Source organism: Mus caroli, unplaced genomic scaffold, assembly GCF_978045245.1.
Source record: "Mus caroli unplaced genomic scaffold, Mus_caroli_1 scaffold_4, whole genome shotgun sequence".
NCBI lineage: Eukaryota > Metazoa > Chordata > Mammalia > Rodentia > Muridae > Mus > Mus caroli.
Genome location: NW_028227259.1, coordinates 121,661,004 through 121,683,064, shown reverse-complemented (window position 1 = coordinate 121,683,064; position 22,061 = coordinate 121,661,004). Strand labels below are relative to the sequence as shown.

The 22,061-nt window shown below is 47.8% G+C and overlaps 1 protein-coding gene and 1 long non-coding RNA gene across 2 annotated transcripts in view; one reads left to right on the top strand and one right to left on the bottom strand.

Moving 5' to 3' along the window:
* Window positions 1-22,061, bottom strand: part of Ksr2 (kinase suppressor of ras 2) — a 372,315-nt gene that overhangs the window by 279,795 nt on the left and 70,459 nt on the right. The window contains 2 exon segments of the mRNA XM_085837085.1: window positions 265-415; window positions 4,720-4,860. Coding sequence (XP_085693211.1) covers window positions 265-415; window positions 4,720-4,860 — 292 coding nt within the window.
* Window positions 14,417-20,081, top strand: LOC110294534 (uncharacterized). The gene is made up of 3 exons (XR_002377948.1): window positions 14,417-14,520; window positions 18,451-18,555; window positions 19,487-20,081. It is a non-coding gene; the product is annotated as an uncharacterized LOC110294534 (long non-coding RNA).

Sequence of the window (22,061 nt, the reverse complement as noted above, 5' to 3'; positions counted from 1 at the left end):
TGGGGAAGATGCGGGCCTCCCTTTAAAAAAAAAAAAAAAAAAAGATTCCCACATCTGAACCGTACTTATCCAGGACCCACGTTGAGCCATCCTCTGCAGGGCGGGGTCCAAGCCCCGCCCATTTCCACCTCTCACAGACATCTCCGCCCCTAAAGCTGGCTTTGGTATCCAGAGCCCATTCTCTTCCGTGTTGGCTGCACAGGAAGCTTGAAGGACAGTGGCCGACCAGCTGGGGGGACAATCCTGAATGCCTGGACTGCTCACCTGATTTGTGCACATTCCTGAGGCAGGAGAGTGAGGCGTTGAGCCGGGCGCACTCTTCCCGGTTGGCTCCATACTTCTCCACGGTCTCGCACACCTGCTCGTCGGTCATCTCCAGGAGGTCCTCCAAGCTCAGCTGGTCAGGGGAGATCTCCTAGAGGAGGGGACAAAGGCAGTCAGCTGGACATGAACCCAAGCGCCCTGCCCAAGGGAATGGAGTGGTGTCTCTCAATCGCCCTCTTGTGGCACTCAGGAGAACTGCAGAGGGAAGCAGCAGGGAGCCCCCACACTGCCCTCGCCAGTGAAAGATGCTCCACTATGCAAAAACTTGGCTGAATCTGGAGTTGAGCCTCCTCCTCCCACTTGCCACTTGGACAAATCATTTAACTTCTCTGGGCCTTCTTCTCACTTATCGAATAAGTGCCGAGCGTAGGTGATCGCTCAGTACAGGATCAACAGTCCACACTCACAGTCCAGGTTCGAAACCCGGGAGAGACAGACCCTGTTTCATACTTCTGGGAGTAGATACCTCAGCTGAATTTGGCCGGAGGGGAGTGGGGTGCGGGGGAGGGGACTCAGAACAAGCCAGCTAGACATATATCCGAGTTTCATTGGCTGGCCTCTGATCTTGGCTTCCCTAGAAGAAGACCTATGGATAGCTTGAGGCTGGAAATGAATCTTGAAAAGTACTGAGCACCACGAGCTGAGGAATAGTATAGAACAGGGAAAAGGACCTCTCTAAACAAAGGAGCTGGGGATAGAAGCAGGATTCCAAACAGTCCCCTCCTTAAGCAATGTCATAAATCTGCAACACTGACTGCCAATCAAGCTTTGATTTTTACTCTCCTTCGTGTCTCTACATATACATATAAGAGCCTTCATTCGTATTATCTATGGTAGCCGAGGACCTTATACACTCATAGTATATTATTATTTAGTAAGGCTTGTAAATCTATGAGTGGTGATACACAGGCAATTTAGTGGGCTCCTTCTGCCCTCTTGTGGCCATGACTGTGTATTACAATAAAATATAGATTTCACGGAAAGCAGAGTCTATAAATTTCATAAATTCCATTTTTCATACACACACACACAAAGCTACAGGGCAAAGCCAACACGCCGAGAGTGACTGTGAAGTCAGGACTGGGACAGAAGGTAGCAACTGGGTCACCTAGAGACAAGTCGGAACACCGTGTAGGTAAACCTCTTCAGCTGGCCTTTGTACACCCCGGCAGGGGGTGCAGAATGAACGTTTAGAACAAGGCTGTTCTAGTTTGATCCCAGATGCTCTCACAAAATACTCTGACCAATTGCAGCTTGGGAGGGAGGGCTTAGGAGGCTTACACTTCCAGGTCACAGTCCTCCACTGAGGGTGCTGCCTTTTTGGTGTGCTACAGCCCAGGCCCAGGCCTGCCTGCCTAGGGATGGCACCACCCACAGTGGGCTGGGCTTGCCTGCATCATTAAGCAATCAAGACATTGCTCTCAGATGGGGCCACAGGCTATCCTGATAAAGACTAATTTATTCTAATTCAATTCTGAATTTTTTCAGGTGACTTTAGACTGTGGAGTAGACAGTGGGTGATCAGTAGGACAGATATACGATCCATAGCCTTCTTCGTGTTGCAGGGCCTGACTGTACATTTTAATGCTATGATTTCAAAGTGTGTGTGTGTGTGTGTGTGTGTGTGTGTATGTATGTGTGTGTGTGTGTGGTTATACCCTAAGTAGTGTGTGGTCAGATTACTCTGAAGTGTGTGTGTGTGTGTGTCTGTGTGGTTATACCCTGAGTGTGTGTGTCTGTGTGGTCATATCCTGAGTGTGTGTGTGTGTGTGTGTGTGTGTGTGTGTGTGTGTGTGTGTGTGTGGTCAGATCACCCTAATGCTTAGGCTCACACATTTATGGCTCAAAGGTGAAGAAAGCCATAACAACCTGGGCCAAATAAAGGGATTTTGTGCATGTTTTGGTAAAATAATCCCAGCTGGGACAATGTATCCAATACTCAACACAGACTTCCTTATGCTGTTAGGAGAGCGTGTGAAAGTAAAGGCATGTGTGCACATGTATGTGCATCAGTACATGTATGTGCGTCAGTACATGTATGCAGGGTGTGTGTATGTGTACATGTGGGTGTCTGTGTAAGTTTGTGAGTGTACGTATACATGTGGATGGGGGAGGGGCTTCCAGAGGTATGGATGGGTGTGTGTGGATAAGCGTGCATGTATATTGCGAATGTGTGTGATATGTGTACTGTATGAGTGTCTATGTACATGTGTGTATGTGTATGTGTGCATATTTGTGCTTTATTGGGGAACTGGATCAGACTGTCACATATGCCGGGTAAGGCCTCTACCACTGAACTGTATCCTCAGCAAAAAGGCTTATCACTGCCTGTAGAACAGGGTGCCAAAACGCAGACAAGTTAAACCCTTAGCCCAAGTCACACAGCAAGAGAGTAATGCAAGCAGCATTTGAACCCAGGGCAAGTCTCACAGCCCTAGTTCCCTCATGAGAGCACCCTCTGGTGGACAAACATGTGAACTGCAGGCAGGGAGCCTTCTCACCTCACCCACAGGTGAAGGTCTCAGAGTCCCTTGCCTGGAAACTATGAGCTTCAAAGGGGGAAGCCTTGGGGACCAAACTGTGCCAACTGTGGTTCATCACATCATAAAAGGATTCTCTTCTATATAATCAATATGTGTAGCTTTGAAATCAGAGCTCTTGAGTCTTTAGAAAAGAATTTTGAGGATCAGATCTCATTAGCCAAACTGTCTGCCCAACAGATAGTTTGAGGACCACACTTTTCAACCCCTTTCTAGAAGACGTACCTCAGCCTTGCCTGCCCTACAAGGCACCCTTGAGATAGATAGATAGATAGATAGAGCCCCAAAGCCTTTCAGAAGTGCCCCCAGCTGTGCAATTAAAATGTACCATCGTGCTGGACATCAACTGGACACAATGTAGAGTCACATAGGAACAGAGTCTCAATTGTGTAGATCAGTTTGGCTGGTGGGCAAGTCGGGGAGGGGGGTCCTGGCTATGTGAATTAGGATGGGAAGCCCTGCCCACTATGGGTGGCACTACTCCCTAGGCTTAAGATCCCAGACTACAGAAAGGGGGCAAACTGAACCAAACTCTGCCTCGAATGCGTTCCTTCTAGCTCTGCTAGGCAGGGAGTGTGGCTGGCTGCTTCATTTCCTGCGTCCCTGACTTCCGGCAGTGATGGGGTGTGACCTGGAATCATAAGTCAATCAACCCCGACCCCCAAATTTGCTTTCCTCACAGCAATTGATTGGAAAGGAAACTTAAACCTGCCTTTTTCATTCTTTCCAAAGATATCATAAGAACACACTGCCCCAGGCATTCTGACCATCCTAGGAGTGAAACTAGGGGTCCAGAGATTCACACAGTGCTGGTGTGTACGTGTGTGTGTCTGTGTGTGTGTGTGTCTGTGTGTGTGTCTGTCTGTGTGTCTGTATATGTATGTGTGTGCATGTGTGTATATGTGTCTATGTATGTGTGCGTGTGTGTATTGGGTGTGTATGTGTCTGTGAATGTGTGTGTATCTGTGTATGTCTGTGTGTGCATTTGTGTATGTGTCTATGCATGTGTGTCTGTGTGTGTCTCTGTGCGTGTTTCTGTGTATATATGTGTCTATGTGTGTGTGTGTCTGTGTGTGCATGTGTCTATGTGTGTGTATGTGTGTATGTATGTATGTATGTGTGTGCATGTGTGTATATGTGTCTGTGAGTGTGTCTGTGTGTGTGTCTGTGTGTGTGTGCATTTGTATATATGTATCTATGTGTGTTTGTATGTGTATGTGTCTGTGTGTGCACTGTGTGTGTGCATGTGTGTGTGTATGTGTGTGTGTATGTGTGTGTGTGTGCTATACTAGCTGGTGAGTGAGTACTAAGGACCCACCTGTCTCTGCCTCTCCAGCCCTACACAAGTGCATACCCTCACACCCAGCTCTCGTATGTTAGTTCTAAGGGCTGAACGTAGGTCTTATCCATTATCCTAGGTCTCTGAGATCCAATAGGACAGCACTGGTCACAGTAACTCACATTAGATACAGTTCACAATCCAGACCCTTGGTCCTATGCATGAATTCCAATCCTCGTGCTCCGTAAGCTCAGGAGCCGTGTGTGCCCATGGCTGCTCCATCAGACAACACAAACACTTAGCAAAAAGTCAATAAACAACCGCAGGTCAATGTGGTGGCTTACAGTGGCCCCTTTTAAGTGGCAGAGCTGAACAGTCCTGACTCTAGCACCCTGCTCTTAACAGCCCTTCTCAGATATATCATAGATCCTGTGAGCTTTGATCCAGCACATACTGAAGGCCTACTGTGTGCCAGAGTCTGTGCTGGGCATATCCCAAACCTTGTCATCTGGGAAGCGGCAGAAAGTGCGGTCCCTGGCCAGTAAGAGTCAAGGGGGGCAAGGCCGGTACAGTCACCTCCAGGACTTCCTTTCGGACATCCACGATCCTGAACCAGTGGCGGAGCTGGGGGAAGCCATCTAGTTCAGCGTTGCGTTCCTGCAGGGCCACCTTCTTCTTGCAGGACAGCTGTCGGCTGAAATACTTCACCAGCTTGCTCTGCGGAGACAGAGAGCACAAGGACACCGCTCAGAGGCGCTGCCCTGGGAGCAGCGGGGAGAAGCCCTGATATCACCCACTAACCCCGGACAACTCTGTATCATAAAGACTGTTTACACCACAGTGAGATCCAGCCCTTCCTTCTGAGACGGTCCCTGTGAAGTTGGCCTGCAGCGGAGAAGACTGGGAGGTGGGAGGTGACGCCCTGATGGAGGAGGATCAGACATGGCCGCACCACTCTTAGAAGGGATTACCATAGTCTCAAAAGTCCAACCCTTAACCATCCCTTGGAAGTGGGTGGTTAAGAAGCTAGAACCCCTCGTGCTTGGTCCCTCTATAAGCAGTCAGCCTCTCCCCTCCCCCAGCATGTTACAGAGCGGCAGGCTGTCTGGACCTCCCAGCTGCCAGTCTCATAAGCCAAACACATTTATTTTCTTTATAAAGTGCCTGGCATCTGGCCTCTTGTTACAGTGCCACAAAAGTGAGCTAAGATGTCACCCATTTTTTTTTCATGGTGTTGGTGAAAGTGGGCAAACAGGTAGTCCTGGGTACTCTGCTGCAGTGGTTACAGGGATGTCAGCTCCTCTTTGTGGTAGTATTCACCATTTTAACCATATGGATGCTTTGACCCAACAATTCCATGTGTAGAAACTCATCCTATGGCATCCATCTTTTGAGAAGTAACTGTGACCAAGGATATTGTTTTACAGTTCTGCTGGAAAGAGCATAGGACTCTCAACACCCTGGAAACCCACCAGTCAGAAACGTATCACAATCACTGTAAAGCAGCCATACACCCCGGCTCCTTAACCATGAATCGTACATAACTGAACATAGGGTCCGGAAAGTTTGGGGAAGCGGAAACATTTCTGAATGCGCAATGGCCAAAAACTAATTCCAAATCAAACACGTAAGACTCTGGGGTGTTTCTGACAGAGCTCAGGAGTGTTGCCTCCTGAGACTTCACTGCAGCCTCGGTCTGAACACACAAGTGCACTTTGTCCCGAGCGTGCTGGACACCAACAGCAGTGATCGCTGCTCAGCCCCTCAGCTTGCACTGAGACCAAAGTGTCAGAATGACAGCGTCTCGCCATGTGTATCGGGTTTTCTGTGCTTAGAGAACCACCGAGGGAGAAAACGAGAGACTTCTAATGCTTTCCTCTCACAGCCCCTCGGTGTGTGAGTGTTAGATCAGCTGTGGATCTATTGTGATAGAAGACTTGCCTGACAAACAACAGAAGAAGAGGAGGAGGAGGAGGAGGAAAAGGAGAAGGGGGAGGAGAAGGAAAAGAAGGAGGAGGAAGAGGAGGAGAAAGGAGGAGGAGGAAGAAGGAGGAAGAAGGAGGAGGAGGAAAAGAAGGAGAAGGAGGAGAAGGAAGAGGAGGAAGAGTAGGAAGAAGGAGGAGGAGGAGGAGGAGAAGGAGAAGGAGAAGGAGAAGGAGAAGGAGAAGAAGAAGAAGAAGAAGAAGAAGAAGAAGAAGAAGAAGAAGAAGAATAAGAAGAAGAAGAAGAAGAGCGCTGTTTGAGTTGTTGTCTTGAGTTTTTATTTTATTTTTAAAAGTCACAATTTCTTTCTGAAATGGTGCTCAGCATGTTTCTACCGACTTGTATTCTGTTCTTATGCAAAGTAGCGTTCTCAGCACTGACAATCTAAAAACCAAACTATTGATGGGCTCTAAGAAACTGCCCAGACTCCCTCACACACTCTGCGCTGTCCAATACCAAGTGTCCTGTCAAGATTTAGTTATTTGTGTGAAAATAAGTAAGCACACCCATCTCACTACTACACACACCTGCCTTCATCTTTAATAATAGTGACATCATATATGTGCATATATAATCACTCTAAAATAACTTCATTATGACTTAGCAGTGATATCAGAATGGTTACACCTGCATACCCCAGTTGCATGAACATTTCTCAGTGATAAGGGGATATAGGTGGAGAAAGTTCCAGAAGCCCTGCTCACACACTATCAAATAAAATGACAAAGTATATGATGTAACAGTAGGTAGTGGTTTCTAAGACCTCTGGATAAATAGACTCTCCCACTCTACACAGAACGTAAACTTGGAGCCTCTTTCCAGAAGGATCCTTGGTCCTCTGGGGATTAAGAGAATGAAGGAAGGAAACAGAGTTGGGGGAAAGGCCTAGGGCTACACCTTGTTCTGTCATGTGACTTCCAAGTCACACACACACACACACACACACACCCATGAGCTAGCCAATGCTCTTTGAAGAGACCTGGCCCATGTCTCTGTTCCCACAGCAGGAATAAAAAAGAAACAATGTTTCTTTTTGTTCCTGGCTGGTTCCATACCAACTAACAACATTAACCAAAGAAAGGCCAGCCATACTGGAGGCTGGAGAGATAGCTTAGACGTTAAGAGAGAGTGTTGCTCTTTCAGAGGACCTGAGTTTGATTTCCAGCATCTACATGTCAGCTCACCACCATCTGTAACTCCAGCTCCAGGGTACCCAACACCCTCTTCCGGTGAACATACATGAATGCAGATGAAAACTCATAAACAGAAATAAATAAATAAATAAATAAATAAATAAATAAATAAATAAAATCTCGAGAGAAAGAGGGAGGGAGGGATGGGGAAGAGGGAAAGAGAGAGGGGGGAGGGGGAGAAGAGGGAGGGGGACAGGGGGAGGAGTAGGAAGGAGGGGGGCAGTTAATACCAGTGTGCCAAGCACAGGATACCGGAGGGTAAGACTGTTTCTGGGAATGGGAGACCCAACGGTAACAAGCAACAAGATGTGGTTCTATTTCTTTGTGCACAGTGTTTGCTTCTTCTCAATAGTTAATCAAAGCTCTATAAGAGACAATAAGAAGATGAGGGCTGTAGCTGGAGAGGTGGCTTAGCGGTTAAGAGCACTGCCTGCTCTTCTAGAGGTCCTGAGTTCAGTTGCCAGCACCCACATGGTGGCTCACAACCATCTGTAATGGGATCAGATGCCCTCTTCTGGCATGCGGGTGTACATGAAGATAAGCACTCATTTACATAAAATAGATCAGAAAGAGAGAGAGGGGGAGGAGGGAGGGAGGGAGGGAGGGAGAGAGAGAGAGAGAGAGAGAGAGAGAGAGAGAGAGAGAGAGAGAGAGAGAGAGAGAGAGAGAGAATGAGAGCCAACATGACAGTCTCTCATGTAAAGTTAATTGCCACCAGGCCTGATGCCCTTTTCCGGTCCCTCCAGACACTGCACACATATAGCACATAGACCTACGTGGAGACAGAACACCCATACACATCAAATAAAAATAGAAACTAAAATTTTGGATTTAAAAAAAAAAACACAAAGAAAAAGGGAGGCTGGGAGTGTAGCGCTCGCTTAGCCCATGTGCAGACCCAGGTTCCAACCTCAGCACCATGAACCCCTGCGTGATGTACAGAACACGCCTCCGGGGGCATGGGAAGTGAGAGCGGTCGGTCGTCGGGTGACGTGATGGCAAGGACAGGTTTCCCTCGTCGATGTTGCTGTTGTTCTTAGTCTCCTCCTCTGTACTGATGTGCGCCCCCTGCTGGCACTGTGAGGAACGTATAGCCGTCTAACGTCTAGGTTTGCCTTGAGAACATGCTAGAAGAGTGGGCTACGTGGTGTGGACGGGGATATGGAGACAAAGGGCAGAGCGTGGAGGACATTCCCCCTCAGCAAGCCTTGTCACCGTGTTAATATCCAGACGCATGATGCCAACATCTAGGTTCCCTGAATCCTCCCTTCTCAAACACCCACCACACAGGCGGCCAGTTTTGTTTTGTCCTGTCTCACTTGTTGTGCAGGTAAGAAGACTGGAATTGGAATCCCCACGAGTCACGTAAAAGCTGGGTGGGTATGGTGGCCTGCCTAGGATCCCAGCTCTTTTTTTTTTTTTAAAGATTTATTTATTTTTATTATATATAAGTACACTGCAGCTGTCTTCAGACACTCCAGAAGAGGGAGCCAGATCTCATTACGGATGGTTGTGAGCCACCATGTGGTTGCTGGGATTTGAACCTCGGACCTTCGGAAGAGCAGTCGGGTGCTCTTACCCACTGAGCCATCTCACCAGCCCCAGGATCCCAGCTCTTAGGAGCTGAAGACAGAGGACTCCCCAAGCAGGGCAAGCGAGCCAGCTGGATGGGTGAGCTCTGGGTTTGGCTGACTCCCTCTGCGAGGTGGCAGAGAAGCCACTCCACAGCATCCTCTGGCTTCCATGTGCATGGGTAGCCCCCATCCGAACATGTGAGACACATGTACCATGCACACCACACACACATACCAAAACTGAGATACATCAGCTGCCATCCATGGTTGTTCTCATTGATTTTAGAGTTCAGAAGGTCTTTGCAGGTCTATGATCTTCCTACTAACATGGGGGAGAGCCCAATGAATGGGACAAAGGGGAGCTCAGACCCTGAGATTGTATGAGTGTCTGTGTGTGCATGTGTTTATATATGTGTATGTGTGGGTCTGTGTGCGTGTGCATGTGTGTGCATGTGTTTATATATGTGTATGTGTGGGTCTGTGTGCGTGTGCATGTGTGTGCATGTGTTTATATATGTGTATGTGTGGGTCTGTGTGCGTGTGCATGTGTGTGCATGTGTTTATATATGTGTATGTGTGGGTCTGTGTGCGTGTGCATGTGTGTGCATGTGTTTATATATGTGTATGTGTGGGTCTGTGTGCATGTGCATGTGTGTGCATGTGTTTATATATGTGTATGTGTGGGTCTGTGTGCGTGTGCATGTGTGTGCATGTGTTCAGACAAGGTCTTACTGCTAAGTCCAAGCTGGACATAAACTCTTTTTTTTTCTTTTTCTTTTTCTTTTCTTTTCTTTTCTTTTTTTTCTGTTTTGTTTTGTTTTTTGAGACAGGGTTTCTCTGTGTAGCCCTGGCTGTCCTGGAACTCACTCTGTAGACCAGGCTAACCTCGAACTCAGAAATCCGTCTGCCTCTGCCTCCCAAGTGCTAAGATTAAAGGCGTGCGCCACCACTGCCCGGCTGGACTTAAACTCTTGACCCTCCTGCTTCAGCAAATTTCACCCAGGTCTTGAACCTGAGTACCCAAGTATAACTCATTGAGCATGGCAGACAAGCTGATGGGCTTCAGAAATCCCATGGTTTCTAGATGAGAATAATCACCGTGGGAAGACCCACATATAATTAAATATATGGATACCGTTCTGTGGGCTGAAAGGAGAAAACTGAGCTGATCACCCCCATCCATCTGTGGGAAGACAACACAAACCACCGTGTCAGAGGCCATGCGGTCAGAGCCAAGCGAGAAGGACAGCCGAGGGTCAGCCTGGGCAGCCGAGGTGCCAAACTGATGCATCGGCTTCTTACCCAGCAACAATCCATTAGCACAGAACAGTAACAGTAACAGTGTTGGGCTTGCTAAGGCCAGCAAGGCCCCTCCTCCTTCCTTCTCACACAGTTCTGGGAGCTGGTTTTAAGGGCAAAGCTTCTTAGACCACACCCCTGCATGCTCCCTTCAGAGAAGCCCAGGGATGAGAGCATTTAGGGGCACACAGCTCTCTGGCAAGAGTCCTTAAGTATCCGCCGAGTCCGACTGTTTTCTAGGCCAGCCTTACTCTGGCCGTTTCCTTTTCTCCTGAGTCATTTTTGTTGTATTTTACGGAAGTACTGCCCACAGAAATCTCTGCACAAAAATCTTCCCCACAGAAGGTGTGCAAAGGAGTAACATCCCCTTGGGGTGAATATCAGCTCCTAATTTTAAGTCCTTTAGCATTTGACGTGTAACTCAGTGGCAGAGCATATGGCCAGCGTGTACGAGGTCCTTGCTTTGAGCCACGTAACCAATAGAAAAACACTGTAATAATAATTAAATCCTTCAACGTCGCTAAATTATATATATATTGGTTTTCTGAGACAGGGTTTCTCTGTGTAGCCCTGGCTGTCCTGGAACTCACTCTATAGACCAGGCTGACCTCGAACTCAGAAATTCGCCTGCCTTTGCCTCCCAAGTGCTGGGATCAAAGGCGTGCACCACGACTGCCTGGCTAAATTATATTTTTAAATGGTTCCTTATATGTCTCTTCTTTTGAATGTGTTGGCATGCTGATGTAGGGGTCACATTATGGGAAGTGTATTAGAAAGGAGGAAATGAAGGCTCGGGTGCTAGACTCCCACGCTAAAGTCACACAGCCAAAGCAGGGCCAGGATCTGATCTTGGGACATCTAATGTTCTCTCTGGGGGCCTCTCCCTGCTTCTCCACTGAAACAGTCACATGGTAAGCACTTCTGGTGGCTTCGGCCCGCCCCGTGGCCTCGTCCTACTTGTGGCCTAGTTGAATTTTAGGTCATCCTCAATTCAAGTCCTCGCAGAGCTAATGTGGAAAAATTAGTTTAAAGGGTCCACCTTCAAATTACAGCAAGGCTGGTCCAAGGGTGCTCACCCTCTGAAGTCCTGCAAGGGTCACAGGCGCAGTTCCAAGCAAGGCAGGGAGCCTAGGATGCAATTCTCAATCTGCACACCAGAGGGCAGCCTGGCACCTCACACAGCAAATGGAAATTGTCTGCAGGCTCAGACTCCAATCAAGCATCCCCCGCACCTTATTACTGTATTCCGCATTAGCACGATGGTAAATTTAGCAGCATAAACACACACACCAAAAAAAAAACATTTTAAAGTCAAGACATGTGACAGCTCTAAAAATAACCGCGTCTCAAATCCCCTTATGGGAAGCAGGAAACTTCACTCGGTACCTAAACTAAGACGAACTACAGAGACCTGTGGGAAACACACGGGCGTTTTCACTCGTTACCTAAACTAAGACGAACTACAGAGACCTGTGGGAAACACACGGGCGTTTGGTTTGGTCCTGCTCAAAGCCATGAACTCTGGGCACATCTCGCTTAAAAAAAAAAAAAAAAAAAAAAAAAAAAAAAAAAAAAAAAAAAGAGGCGTCTGAAAAACTAGGGAGGGTGCGGGGAACACTAAAGAGGGGTGTGCCCTGGATCCTCCAAGCCTGTGTGAACTTCCCAGCCAGCCTGGGCTGGGACTCATTTCACGGCCCGCCCGAGGTACGTGTGGGACAACCTCATACAGCTAACATGCAGGCAGCCCTGAACTGTGCTCACAGGGCTGCCTCGAACACTCCATTCCTGCAGCCTCGAACTGCCTGAAACCACAGGATCTGACTTCGCACTTGTCGCTCCTATCATCTGGAGGCAATCCTAGCAGCGGTGTGACCCTCCCACCCTGCAGAGCTCTTCCTTCCAAATTAGGCCCACCCAGTTACGCACGCACACCCCCACGTCCTTATCGCGGATGATCTTGTTTACTGGTTTCCATGGTTACACCTCCCCACCACCACACCCCCATCAGCCCGTGCACTGCAAGCAGCGGGTTTTCTGCCCGTGTTCCCTGGCATTTAGACAAAACGCACATCACTGGAAATGGCCACCAGACCTCCAGAAATAAAACCCTGAGTTCTTTCTCAAGGTACAGCCTGGGCAGGACTGGCGGGATCCCTGGCCGTGTAGCCAAGGCTCTAAGGCTGTCAAACCCGCCTGGGTAATGAAATCACTGCACCCAGAAGCCTAAGGCCATCCTGTGGTTGCCAGGGCGACCATTGTCATAACACCCCTGCACGAGGGGCCAGCTGACAGGAGAGAGAACTGTCTGACTGAGAAGGTTTCAAACAACGGGGTCTATTGCATCTAGAGGCGAGCTCCCTGCTGAGGAGAGCCCTGGGTCTTCTGCCCTGACTGGAGCCCAAGGCACGGGGGACCCCAGGGTGCAGTCAGTCAGGGGCAGTCAAGGGATGTGGAACATCCCATTGCCCACTGATTTGTGCTGAGGATAGCTGACAGCTATCTCTCTCTCTCTCTCTCTCTCTCTCTCTCTCTCTCTCTCTCTCTCTCTCTCTCTCTCCCTCCCTCCCACCCCACCCCATGGAGTCCAGAAGAGGGCTCTGGAGCTAGAGGTAAACAGGTCAATATAAATTCTGGGAATTGGATACAGGCAATCTGCCCTCTTAACCACAAAGCCATCTCTCCAGCCCCAACTTTGTCCCTGTCTTTCCTCTTACTGTTAAGGAACATTACAAAGAGCCAAAGGTTCACAGTATAGACACTCGGTCCCCGGTATTTCTTCCAGGAACATTATTAGACTATATATTTTCGAGACAGGTCTTGTGTAGCCCAGGCTGGCCTCAAACTCACTATGTAGCCAAGGGTGATGCTGAACTCTGGATCCTCCTGTATGCTTAGACATACAGATGTGACAACACCTCATGTCATCTGTGCTGTGCCGGGGATGGAACCCAGGGCTTCATGCAGGCCAGGCAAGTGCTCTACCCACTGAGCTACATTCCCCAGCATCAATGTTATTATAATATTAACCTTTATGTTATAACAGCCTGATGCCATAATATGGTTATGCTTATAATGTAATATAGAGTCGTGCATTCATGAGTTTGAAATATAACCATATCTCTATTAAATTTGCAGCAAAATTGACACTTGTTGATTTTGACATACTTGCTGTATCTACTAGTCTATTGATAACCATGCTATTAATTCATCAACTATTATTTAAAATAATCTAGTCATGGTTGAATTCATAGCTATAGGGCTTACAGTGTGCCGGGCACTGGGATAAACAATTTACTAATACCAAATTTGATTGTCATACTTTGTACCTTAAGGGTTGAGCGAAGAGAGGAGAGGCACTGAGTAACCACTGAACCGTCCAAGGCCATGAGCCTAGCTAATGGGACAAAACTGCCCCAAGCCTGTTCTGTCCCTGAGTTGTCAGACTCTGCTCGCTAGAGCACCCCCACCCCGGGGATCTTGTTAAAAATACACACATGAAGCCCCCGCTGGGCTCCACTCCAAGCCCCCAGGACTCCTGGGACCAGGGGCTTCTCTCTCGAGCTAAACAAGGCTCCCAGACAGTTGAGAAAGGCAAGAAGCTCAAAGATGCTGTTTTTGACGTCAGTGTGGTGGAAGAGCCTGCCTCTCCTTGACTCTTGCAGCTACAGCCGTGAGGAGCTATAGCACACGTGCACGCACACGCAGACACGGACACTGATACAGACAGGCTGAGGTTTAGGGGAGGTAAGGAAACTGCACTCAGTCAGTAGTGCCTTACAGGGACAGGAATAAGAAGGATAAAAAGACAACCTTAGCCGGGCAGTGGTGGTACACACCTTTAATCCCAGCACTTGGGAGGCAGAAGCAGGCATATTTCTGAGTTTGAGACCAGCCTGGTCTACAGAGTGAGTTCCAGGACAGTCAGGGCTATACAGAGAAACTCTGTCTAGAAAAAACAACAACCTTAACCCGTGTCTCCCTTGCAAGCATTTCCAACTTTTCTGGAACAAGGAGGCACCCGAAATGTGTACTGGCTCCTCTATGGGCCAGCACTGGCTTCAGGGCAGCGGATGCATTACCTAATCCATCCAACTTCTAAAAAAAACCACCCCAGCCTAGGTCACACCTAAGTTGAATCCAATTTCAATTTGATCAGTCTAAATGACCTCCCACCTGCTCTATCCCCTAGACACATGCTATAATTCTCTCTCTCTTTACAGATTCACCAGGGGCCATGGTGTAAGGGAAGTGCTCACTGACAGTGGGGAGCCACTCTTTGTGCCTCCGTCCTGAACCACGACAACTGAGAAAGGTCAATGTATTAGAAGGTAAAAAGAGGAGGGAAATGGTCAGCGGGAGGATGTTATAACGAGGGCCTGGGGCCCAGGGCGCAGGGTGGAAGATCTGATCTCTATGCCTGTGACCCTGGGCAGATTATGAGTCTGGGAGCCAGAGCCAAGCAACAGTTAAAAACATCTGGGCAAGGTGTGCCCCGCCCCTCAAGCAATCTACAAAGCCTTACCAACCATTTACTGAACCACAGGGAAGAGAGGAAATCCAGGTGTGTGGGTACATGAATGTAATCCTAATACTGGAGAGGCGGAGGCAGGGGGACCATATATATGGCTCATTACCGTATATAACGAGGACCATATATATGGCTCATTACCGTATATAAATAGGACCATATATATGGCTCATTACCATATATAACGAGATCTGGTGCTCTCTTCTGACCTGCAGGTATACATGCAGGCAGAACACTGTATACATAATCAATAACTCTTTTTAAAAACAATTACGGGGGCTGGTGAGATGGTTCAGTGGGTAAGAGCACCCGACTGCTCTTCTGAAGGTCCAGAGTTCAAATCCCAGCAACCACATGGTGGCTCACAACCATCTGTAATGAGATAGATCTGACTCCCTCTTCTGGTGTGTCTGAAGACAGCTACAGTGTACTTACATATAATAAATAAATAAATCTTTAAAAAAAAAATAAAAACAATTACGACCAGATAAAGACCAGAATGACCTAGAATAAGCGCAATGTACTGAAAGCCAGCCACACCAGGGTGCCAGCTCAGAAGCTTCCCAGAGAAACCCAAATCCATGTCCTGTTTGATACCGCAGTGCCCAAGACACTCACAACTTAGCACTGTTCATGACTATGATGGTGAAATTAAAATTAAGTCACATATGTAATCAACATAGTGAACAAACGTATTACCTTAGCATCCATGACCAAAAAAAAAAAAAAAATGCAGGGATGGAGAAATGGCTCAGGGGTTAACATCACTTAATGCTCTTGCAAAGGACCTGGGTTTGATTCCCAGCACCCACTACTGCCTGAACTCCAATTTCAGGGGTATCTGGCGCCCCCTTTTGGCCTCCATGGACACCTGCTTACATGTGGTACACATAGACTCATACAGGCACACATGCATGCATACTATATACATACATACATTTTTTAAAAAATAAATTTAAAAAATCCAGCTCACATCCTTGCTGAAATCTCTGATCACTGTTCACTGAGACAATGAGAGAGTCCGACACCCTCAAATAAACTAAAGGCTTCATCAGGATTTAGCTTTAATTCGGTGGGATGAAGCTAAGACGCTCATTAAAATGAGATCTTAGACTCAGTCAAGACCTGGGACGCACTGTACACATTAAAGACCATTAAGCCCACCAGAGTGATGTCTGAGTTAAACGGTTTGTATATTTGAGGCGATTCTTTTATATTCTTCTGACCCAGCAGAATGTAGCAAGGTTAACACAACCTCTCCAACTCTGTTCAGCTGAACAGCTGATTCTGACACTCCATTTCAGATCAAACTGACCTCAATTTAGGTATGGCCTCACCAAAAAGCCCAGCATCTTTAGGGAATTGTCTTATATTTTAATTTTTCTAGTGCTCAAGAATGAATCGAGGTCTGGCGCACATCAGCACAGAGCTGAGCCACACAGGGTCAGGTGTCTGGGCTTATAAATGTGATTGTTCGTTTTCTCAGAGCACATGTGTGGGTGCACACGCTTGAACACTCTACAGCACACAGATAAGGGTGGGTCAGTTCTTCTCCTTCACCACATGGGTCCCGGGAATCGAACTCGGATCACCAAGTTTGGCAGCAATCGCCTTTATGTGCTGAGCCATCTCGTAGGCCCTCATCAAAGTTATTTCCTAAAGCTGCTGTGGGTTACATAGTTGAGAAGGCTTGTGTATCAATAATTAAGGTGCTTAAATTTTCCATATATCAAACACATAAATGCTATTTGAAGTTGTTTGAAAGTATTTAACTAGTTAAGATCCAGATCTGGACTCTAACTTCTACTTTGTAAATTGCACATGTGAGCTAACAAAAATAATTCAGAGCCGGGCGTGGTGGCGCACGCCTTTAATCCCAGCACTCGGGAGGCAGAGGCAGGCAGAGGCAGAGGCAGGCGGATTTCTGAGTTCGAGGCCAGCCTGGTCTACAAAATGAATTCCAGGACAGCCAAGGCTACACAGAGAAACCCTGTCTCGAAAAAACCAAAAAAAAAAAAAAAAATTCAGGAACAAAAATGGATTTTTTTTAAGATTTATTTATTATATGTAAATACACTGTTACTCTCTTCAGACACACCAGAAGAGGGTGTCAGATCCCATTACAGATAGTTGTGAGCCACCATGTGGTTTCTGGGATTTGAACTCAGGACCCCCGGAAGAGCAGTCAGTGCTCTTAACCGCTGAGCCATCTCTCCAACCCCTAGGGATGTTTTTATTAAATAGACAGTGGAACCGCTGTTGGGAACAGTGCCACGTCCTCGATGCTTTCATTATTTAGTATTATTTATTGAGGGGGAAGACGCATGCAAGAGAGCTGTGCAGAGGTCAGAGGAGTAGTCAGTCTGTCCTTCCACTATGTGGGATCCAAGGATCCTGCTAGGTTCATCAGGCTTTGAAGAAAGCACCTCTCCTCACTTCTGCCTCCACCCCGCCCCCTTTTTTCTTTCTTTCTTTCTTTCTTTCTTTCTTTCTTTCTTTCTTTCTTTCTTTCTTTTTTTTTTTTTTTTTTTTTTTTTGCCTGCCCCAACCTTGCCCTTTGACCGCCCAAGTGAAGAAAGATTACAGGAGGAACTGAGAGCCGTGCACTGGGCTCTAGGCTCCAAGGTGAGGAGCTTGGGGTTCAAATGATCCATACGGTGGCTCGGAGACATGGCTCTCTCTCTGTTAAATGGGAGGTTTAAAAATAATGCTACACCCAAAAGTGACATCCAGCTTCAGACTGCGAAAGCTGTCATTGCTGGGCAAGAGACTCATCCCGGAGCTCAGTACTCGGGTCACCTGGAAAAGTAAGTCACAGGGCTAAGGGCCAGTACACCAGCAATGGAAAGCAGAGACTCGAGGTTAATGTCCCCGCAGGGACAGAGAGCTGGGCCCCAGGGACCTGCCACTTGGCTCCCCAGGGAGAGAAAGCCAGGTGCACGGGAGGAACTCGGAGCCCTGCAGCAAACTTAGCCGTTTATGAAGGCCAAAGATTTCCACCCAAATCCCCACTCGGAACAACCAGGCCCTTAGGAGAAGGTTACCACGGGTCCCTGGGGCTGAGATTTTTCCATGTTTAGCTTCTACTCAGAGGAAAATTTTGTTAGAAAGTTTAAGTGGTGTGACTATTTTTAAATAATGAGGCCCCAGGGCCACAGTGTCAGCTCAGAGGAACAGGAGGCTGGAGTCCTTCCACCAGGTTTCAATTCGGATAACTGAACTGAGGAGGCTGGAAATGGAGATCATTCGATTCGAGGCCTGCTTCCGGTCATCTCAGTGCTTCTCGGCGAGGGGCAACTGTGTCCCTCCAGGGGCCAGCTGACATCTGGGTTAATGGGACTTAGGGATGAGGGATGCTTCTGGCATCTCCAAGTAGAGAGCAGAGATACAGCTAAGTGTCCCCCCAGTGTACGGGGCTGTCCCCCAAACAATCAACTGGGCCTGGATACCCAACCCTGGTCAGGATAACTCTCTTCTAGGCCAGCAGTTCTCAAACTCGAGTGTGAGCCTGAAGCCCCTTACAACCTGAAAGAGAACAGATCCCAGATCCCACCCAAGCCACTGCCATAGTGGATCTGAGGAGGGGCCAGACTTTGAGCTTCTGTCAGGTTCCCAAGGGTTATGGCTAGGTTTGGTGTCCTGCGAAGGCTTGGCTCTCCAATCCTCTGCTCGGAGGTGGGGCTCTGAGAAGTGACTGACGAAGTAAAGGCTTCTACTTATCTATGGACAGATTCATAGATTGTCTTCCCATCTTGGTGTGCCAGCAAAGATGGCTGCCTCCAGTCAGGCTGCGCCTCCTATTCTATGACTCCCGGTTTGCCTGTTACACATTCAGGTGAGATATCATCACTGAATTTTTTAAAAAATACTTATTAAAGAAAAAAGCAAGTGTATCTAGGAACTCCACATAAAACCAGAGACACTGAAACTTATAGAGGAGAAAGTGGGGAAAAGCCTTGAAGATATGGGCACGGGGGAAAATTCCTGAATAGAACACCAGAATTGACAAATGGGACCTCATAAAATTGCAAAGCTTCTGTGAGGCAAAAGACACTATCAATAAGACAAAAAGGCCACCAACAGATTGGGAAAGAATCTCTACCAATCCTAAATCAGATAGGGGAAGAAAAAAAAAAAACAAAGGAAAAGATAAATTTCCTGTGCTGGGTTACCCAATGGTCTTGAGTTACAGGTACTCTGACCCCTGACCCCTGACCCCTGACCCCTGACCCCTGACCCCAGCCTTCCTAAGGTTCCTCCTGAGTAGAGACATCACTCTGAGAACCCCACAATCCATGTTCTCCACGGACATGGACACGGGTTGACATTAGCATAGCCTATGCGCCAAAGCACCCCAGGGTCGAACCTTTTGTGTCAAGTTCAACAACAGAGGCTTTGATCTCTCATCAGGACTTGGGGGGGGGGGTTCAGGAGAGAGCAGGCACACCCTGAAAACATCGCTTCTGTCTCATAACTCTTGTTCCAGTGCTGGGGTCTAGCCTGGAGCTCCAAGCGTCATTGTGGGCAAGCGCTCTCTCAGAGAGCAGCACTTTGAAGAGTCCTAGGTGGAAAAGCCTTTTTGCAGGGCAATTCTGGGGAAGCACCGTATCTAGGCTTCTGGGTCCAAAGTCCTGAGTGTGGGGGGCCTTCTGTGTTTTATTCAGACCCAGTCTCTGTCACCTGAAGTTCTTGGTATAATCATAAATTCTAATTTTTTTTTCTTCCCACTCAAATCCACCCTGGGATGCTGCCCTGCCACACTCAAGGAGCGGGGAGTGTAATGGAAACAATCTTGGGCCCCAGGGAGAGAGAGGAGGAACTCCGGAGTGGAATATTGCAACACACCAGCTTCTGCCTCAGCGGCTGCGGCTGGCCCTTGCTAATGGGGAATTACCTCTGGGTCCTTTCACGGAAAAAAAAAAAAAAAGTGAAGTTGTTCCCAGGCCGGGGAGAAAGACCAGAGCCGAGCTGAAGCAAGAGAAAAGAGGCACAAACGGGGTGGGAGGGGTCCCTGAGTCCTTCACTCTCCCAGCCCACTCACCCGAGTGAGTACACACTCACGTGGGATGAATGAACACTGCTAACACGGTAGAGAAAACGGAACTGGGAAACCATCATCTTCCTCAGCTCCCAAGAAACAGCTCAGCAACAAGTCTTTCTCCTTTGTCTGTTTCTTCTCAAGAATTTGTCCCATTTTTTCCCCCTCTTGTCCCTCAGATTCTATCCTCACAGACAAGGTTTATACATTTCCAAGCCTTTTCCCTCCACATTGGCTTCGGAAACAAAAATACACCAGGAGTCCCCAGACTCACCAGCTATCCTCCAAATCTGGCCCCTGGCTTGTTTTTTATAAATAAAGTTTTATTGGCACACAACCATACTCCTGTATTTCCATAGTGTCTGGGGACCCTTTTAGGCCACAGCTGCAGAGCTGAGTAGTTGACACGGAACTGGATGGCTTAGGACACATAAACTATTCACTATATACCTCTTTACAGTGATATTTGCTAACCATTGCTCAGAGAGAGAGGGGAAAAAAAAAAAAGAAGTGAATGAATTTCATGGTAAGTTGCCGGTGAAGGGAATTAATACTGTAGCTAGACTCCAGGCTCTGGGCTGTGGCTGCCTTATGCCTTGCCTGGCAATCAGCACAAGAGAGACCACACACCTGGACTCTCAGGGTTCATTGGTACTAAGAAAATGAAACGTTAACGATACTTAGAGATGAATTGGGGAATGCAGACTACAGCAGCCTTTTCAAAAGAGCAAACAAGTCCCCAAAGGCTCGGTGAAGGAGGCTGGGTTATCTCACCTACAGATAAAGACCAACATCTCCCTCCCTTCCGAATACACAGGATTGGCTGAGGCTCTGTGAACCTGAAGGCAGATAGTCGTCAGCAACGAGGTCACAGGCTATGTGCTTTGAGACAAATGACACCACATCTCTGAACAAGGGTTGCTATGAGACTAGATGCAAGGACACGAGATGCACAGAGAACCTCTGGGTGCTTGGCCCATGGCAGGAGTTGACTTTCAGTTTCTGGGCCCAGAAGAAGAATGAACGGAGGGAGGTCTTTTGGGTGCAAAATGGAAAAACAAATAGAGACTGGGTATCCCGTATCCCAGGCTGACGTCCATATGCTATACAGCAAAGGATGCCCTTAAAAGGTCCTCCTGCCTCCACCTCCCATGCTGAGATTATAGGAGCACACCACTACATCTGCTTTATGCTGTGCTGGGGGATTGGGCCCAGGACATCATAGAGGCTCTACCAATATCCCCAGCCATCAAATAAGTTAGCGTATGTATTGCTATATGCTAGGTTTATAGTGTATGTATGTGTGTGCTTGTGTGTGTGTGTGTTTTCTCTTACCTTCCCCCTGCCCCTGCACTGCTCACTCCATCCTCCCTGCTCCGTTCTTTCTGGTCACCTCCCTCCCCTCCCCCAACAGAGCCGATGCCTTCTTCTTTCATATTCCCCGCATCCATTGCCCTCTCCTTTGTCACCTTCCCCTCTGCTCTAAACTCCCCTCTCCCCTTTCATGGTTCCCTTTCCCCTTTGCTATTTCTGTGACTTACACACACACATTTAAGCCTAGAGTCTGATATGAGAGAGGCACATGGGTTGAATGTCTCCGACACGGCCCCTGACCCTCTCGATATGGTGTCCGGTTCCGTCATGCTCCTGCTCACGCCCTGACTCAGTGTTTTTTTCACAGCTGAATAAAATCCCACTGTGAATCCCAACCACATCTCTTTATCCCCCCCTTTTTTTTAAATCTGTGGATAGATGTCTAAGTGGCTCTGTCTCTCAGCTGTCATGAATACTATGGCTGTGAACACGGACACTCGGGCATCTCTCTGCCGTGTCGACTGAGTCTCCTTTGGTTAAGTACCCAAGGAGTGAAAGAGCAAGATCATATGGTAATTCTATCATTACTTTTTTGAAGAACCTCTTTACTGATTTCCATGCTGGCCGTACCCGTTCACATTCCCACCCGCGATGGGTAAAATTTCTTCTTTCTCCTGGGTGTAAAAGTTACGGCAGTACTGAACCTGGGCAAGCAAGGATAAAAACACTCTCATGTAGAACTGTTCTTTCTCATTTAACAAGGCTGAGGACGCAGCCCAGGGCCATGCAATGCTGGACAGGCAGCTAGAGCAAGCCACATCCCTAGTTCATAAGGAATAATTTCTTAAAGTTAAAAATCAACACCAACAGTATCCATGAGACAGGGTCTAATTGCGCCGACTTGTGGATGGGGACATTAAGGCAAACTTTTTAAGTTTGGGTCAGTGGCTCCCTTTATGTAAAACATTCCTTTCATCTTTGTGAGCCTT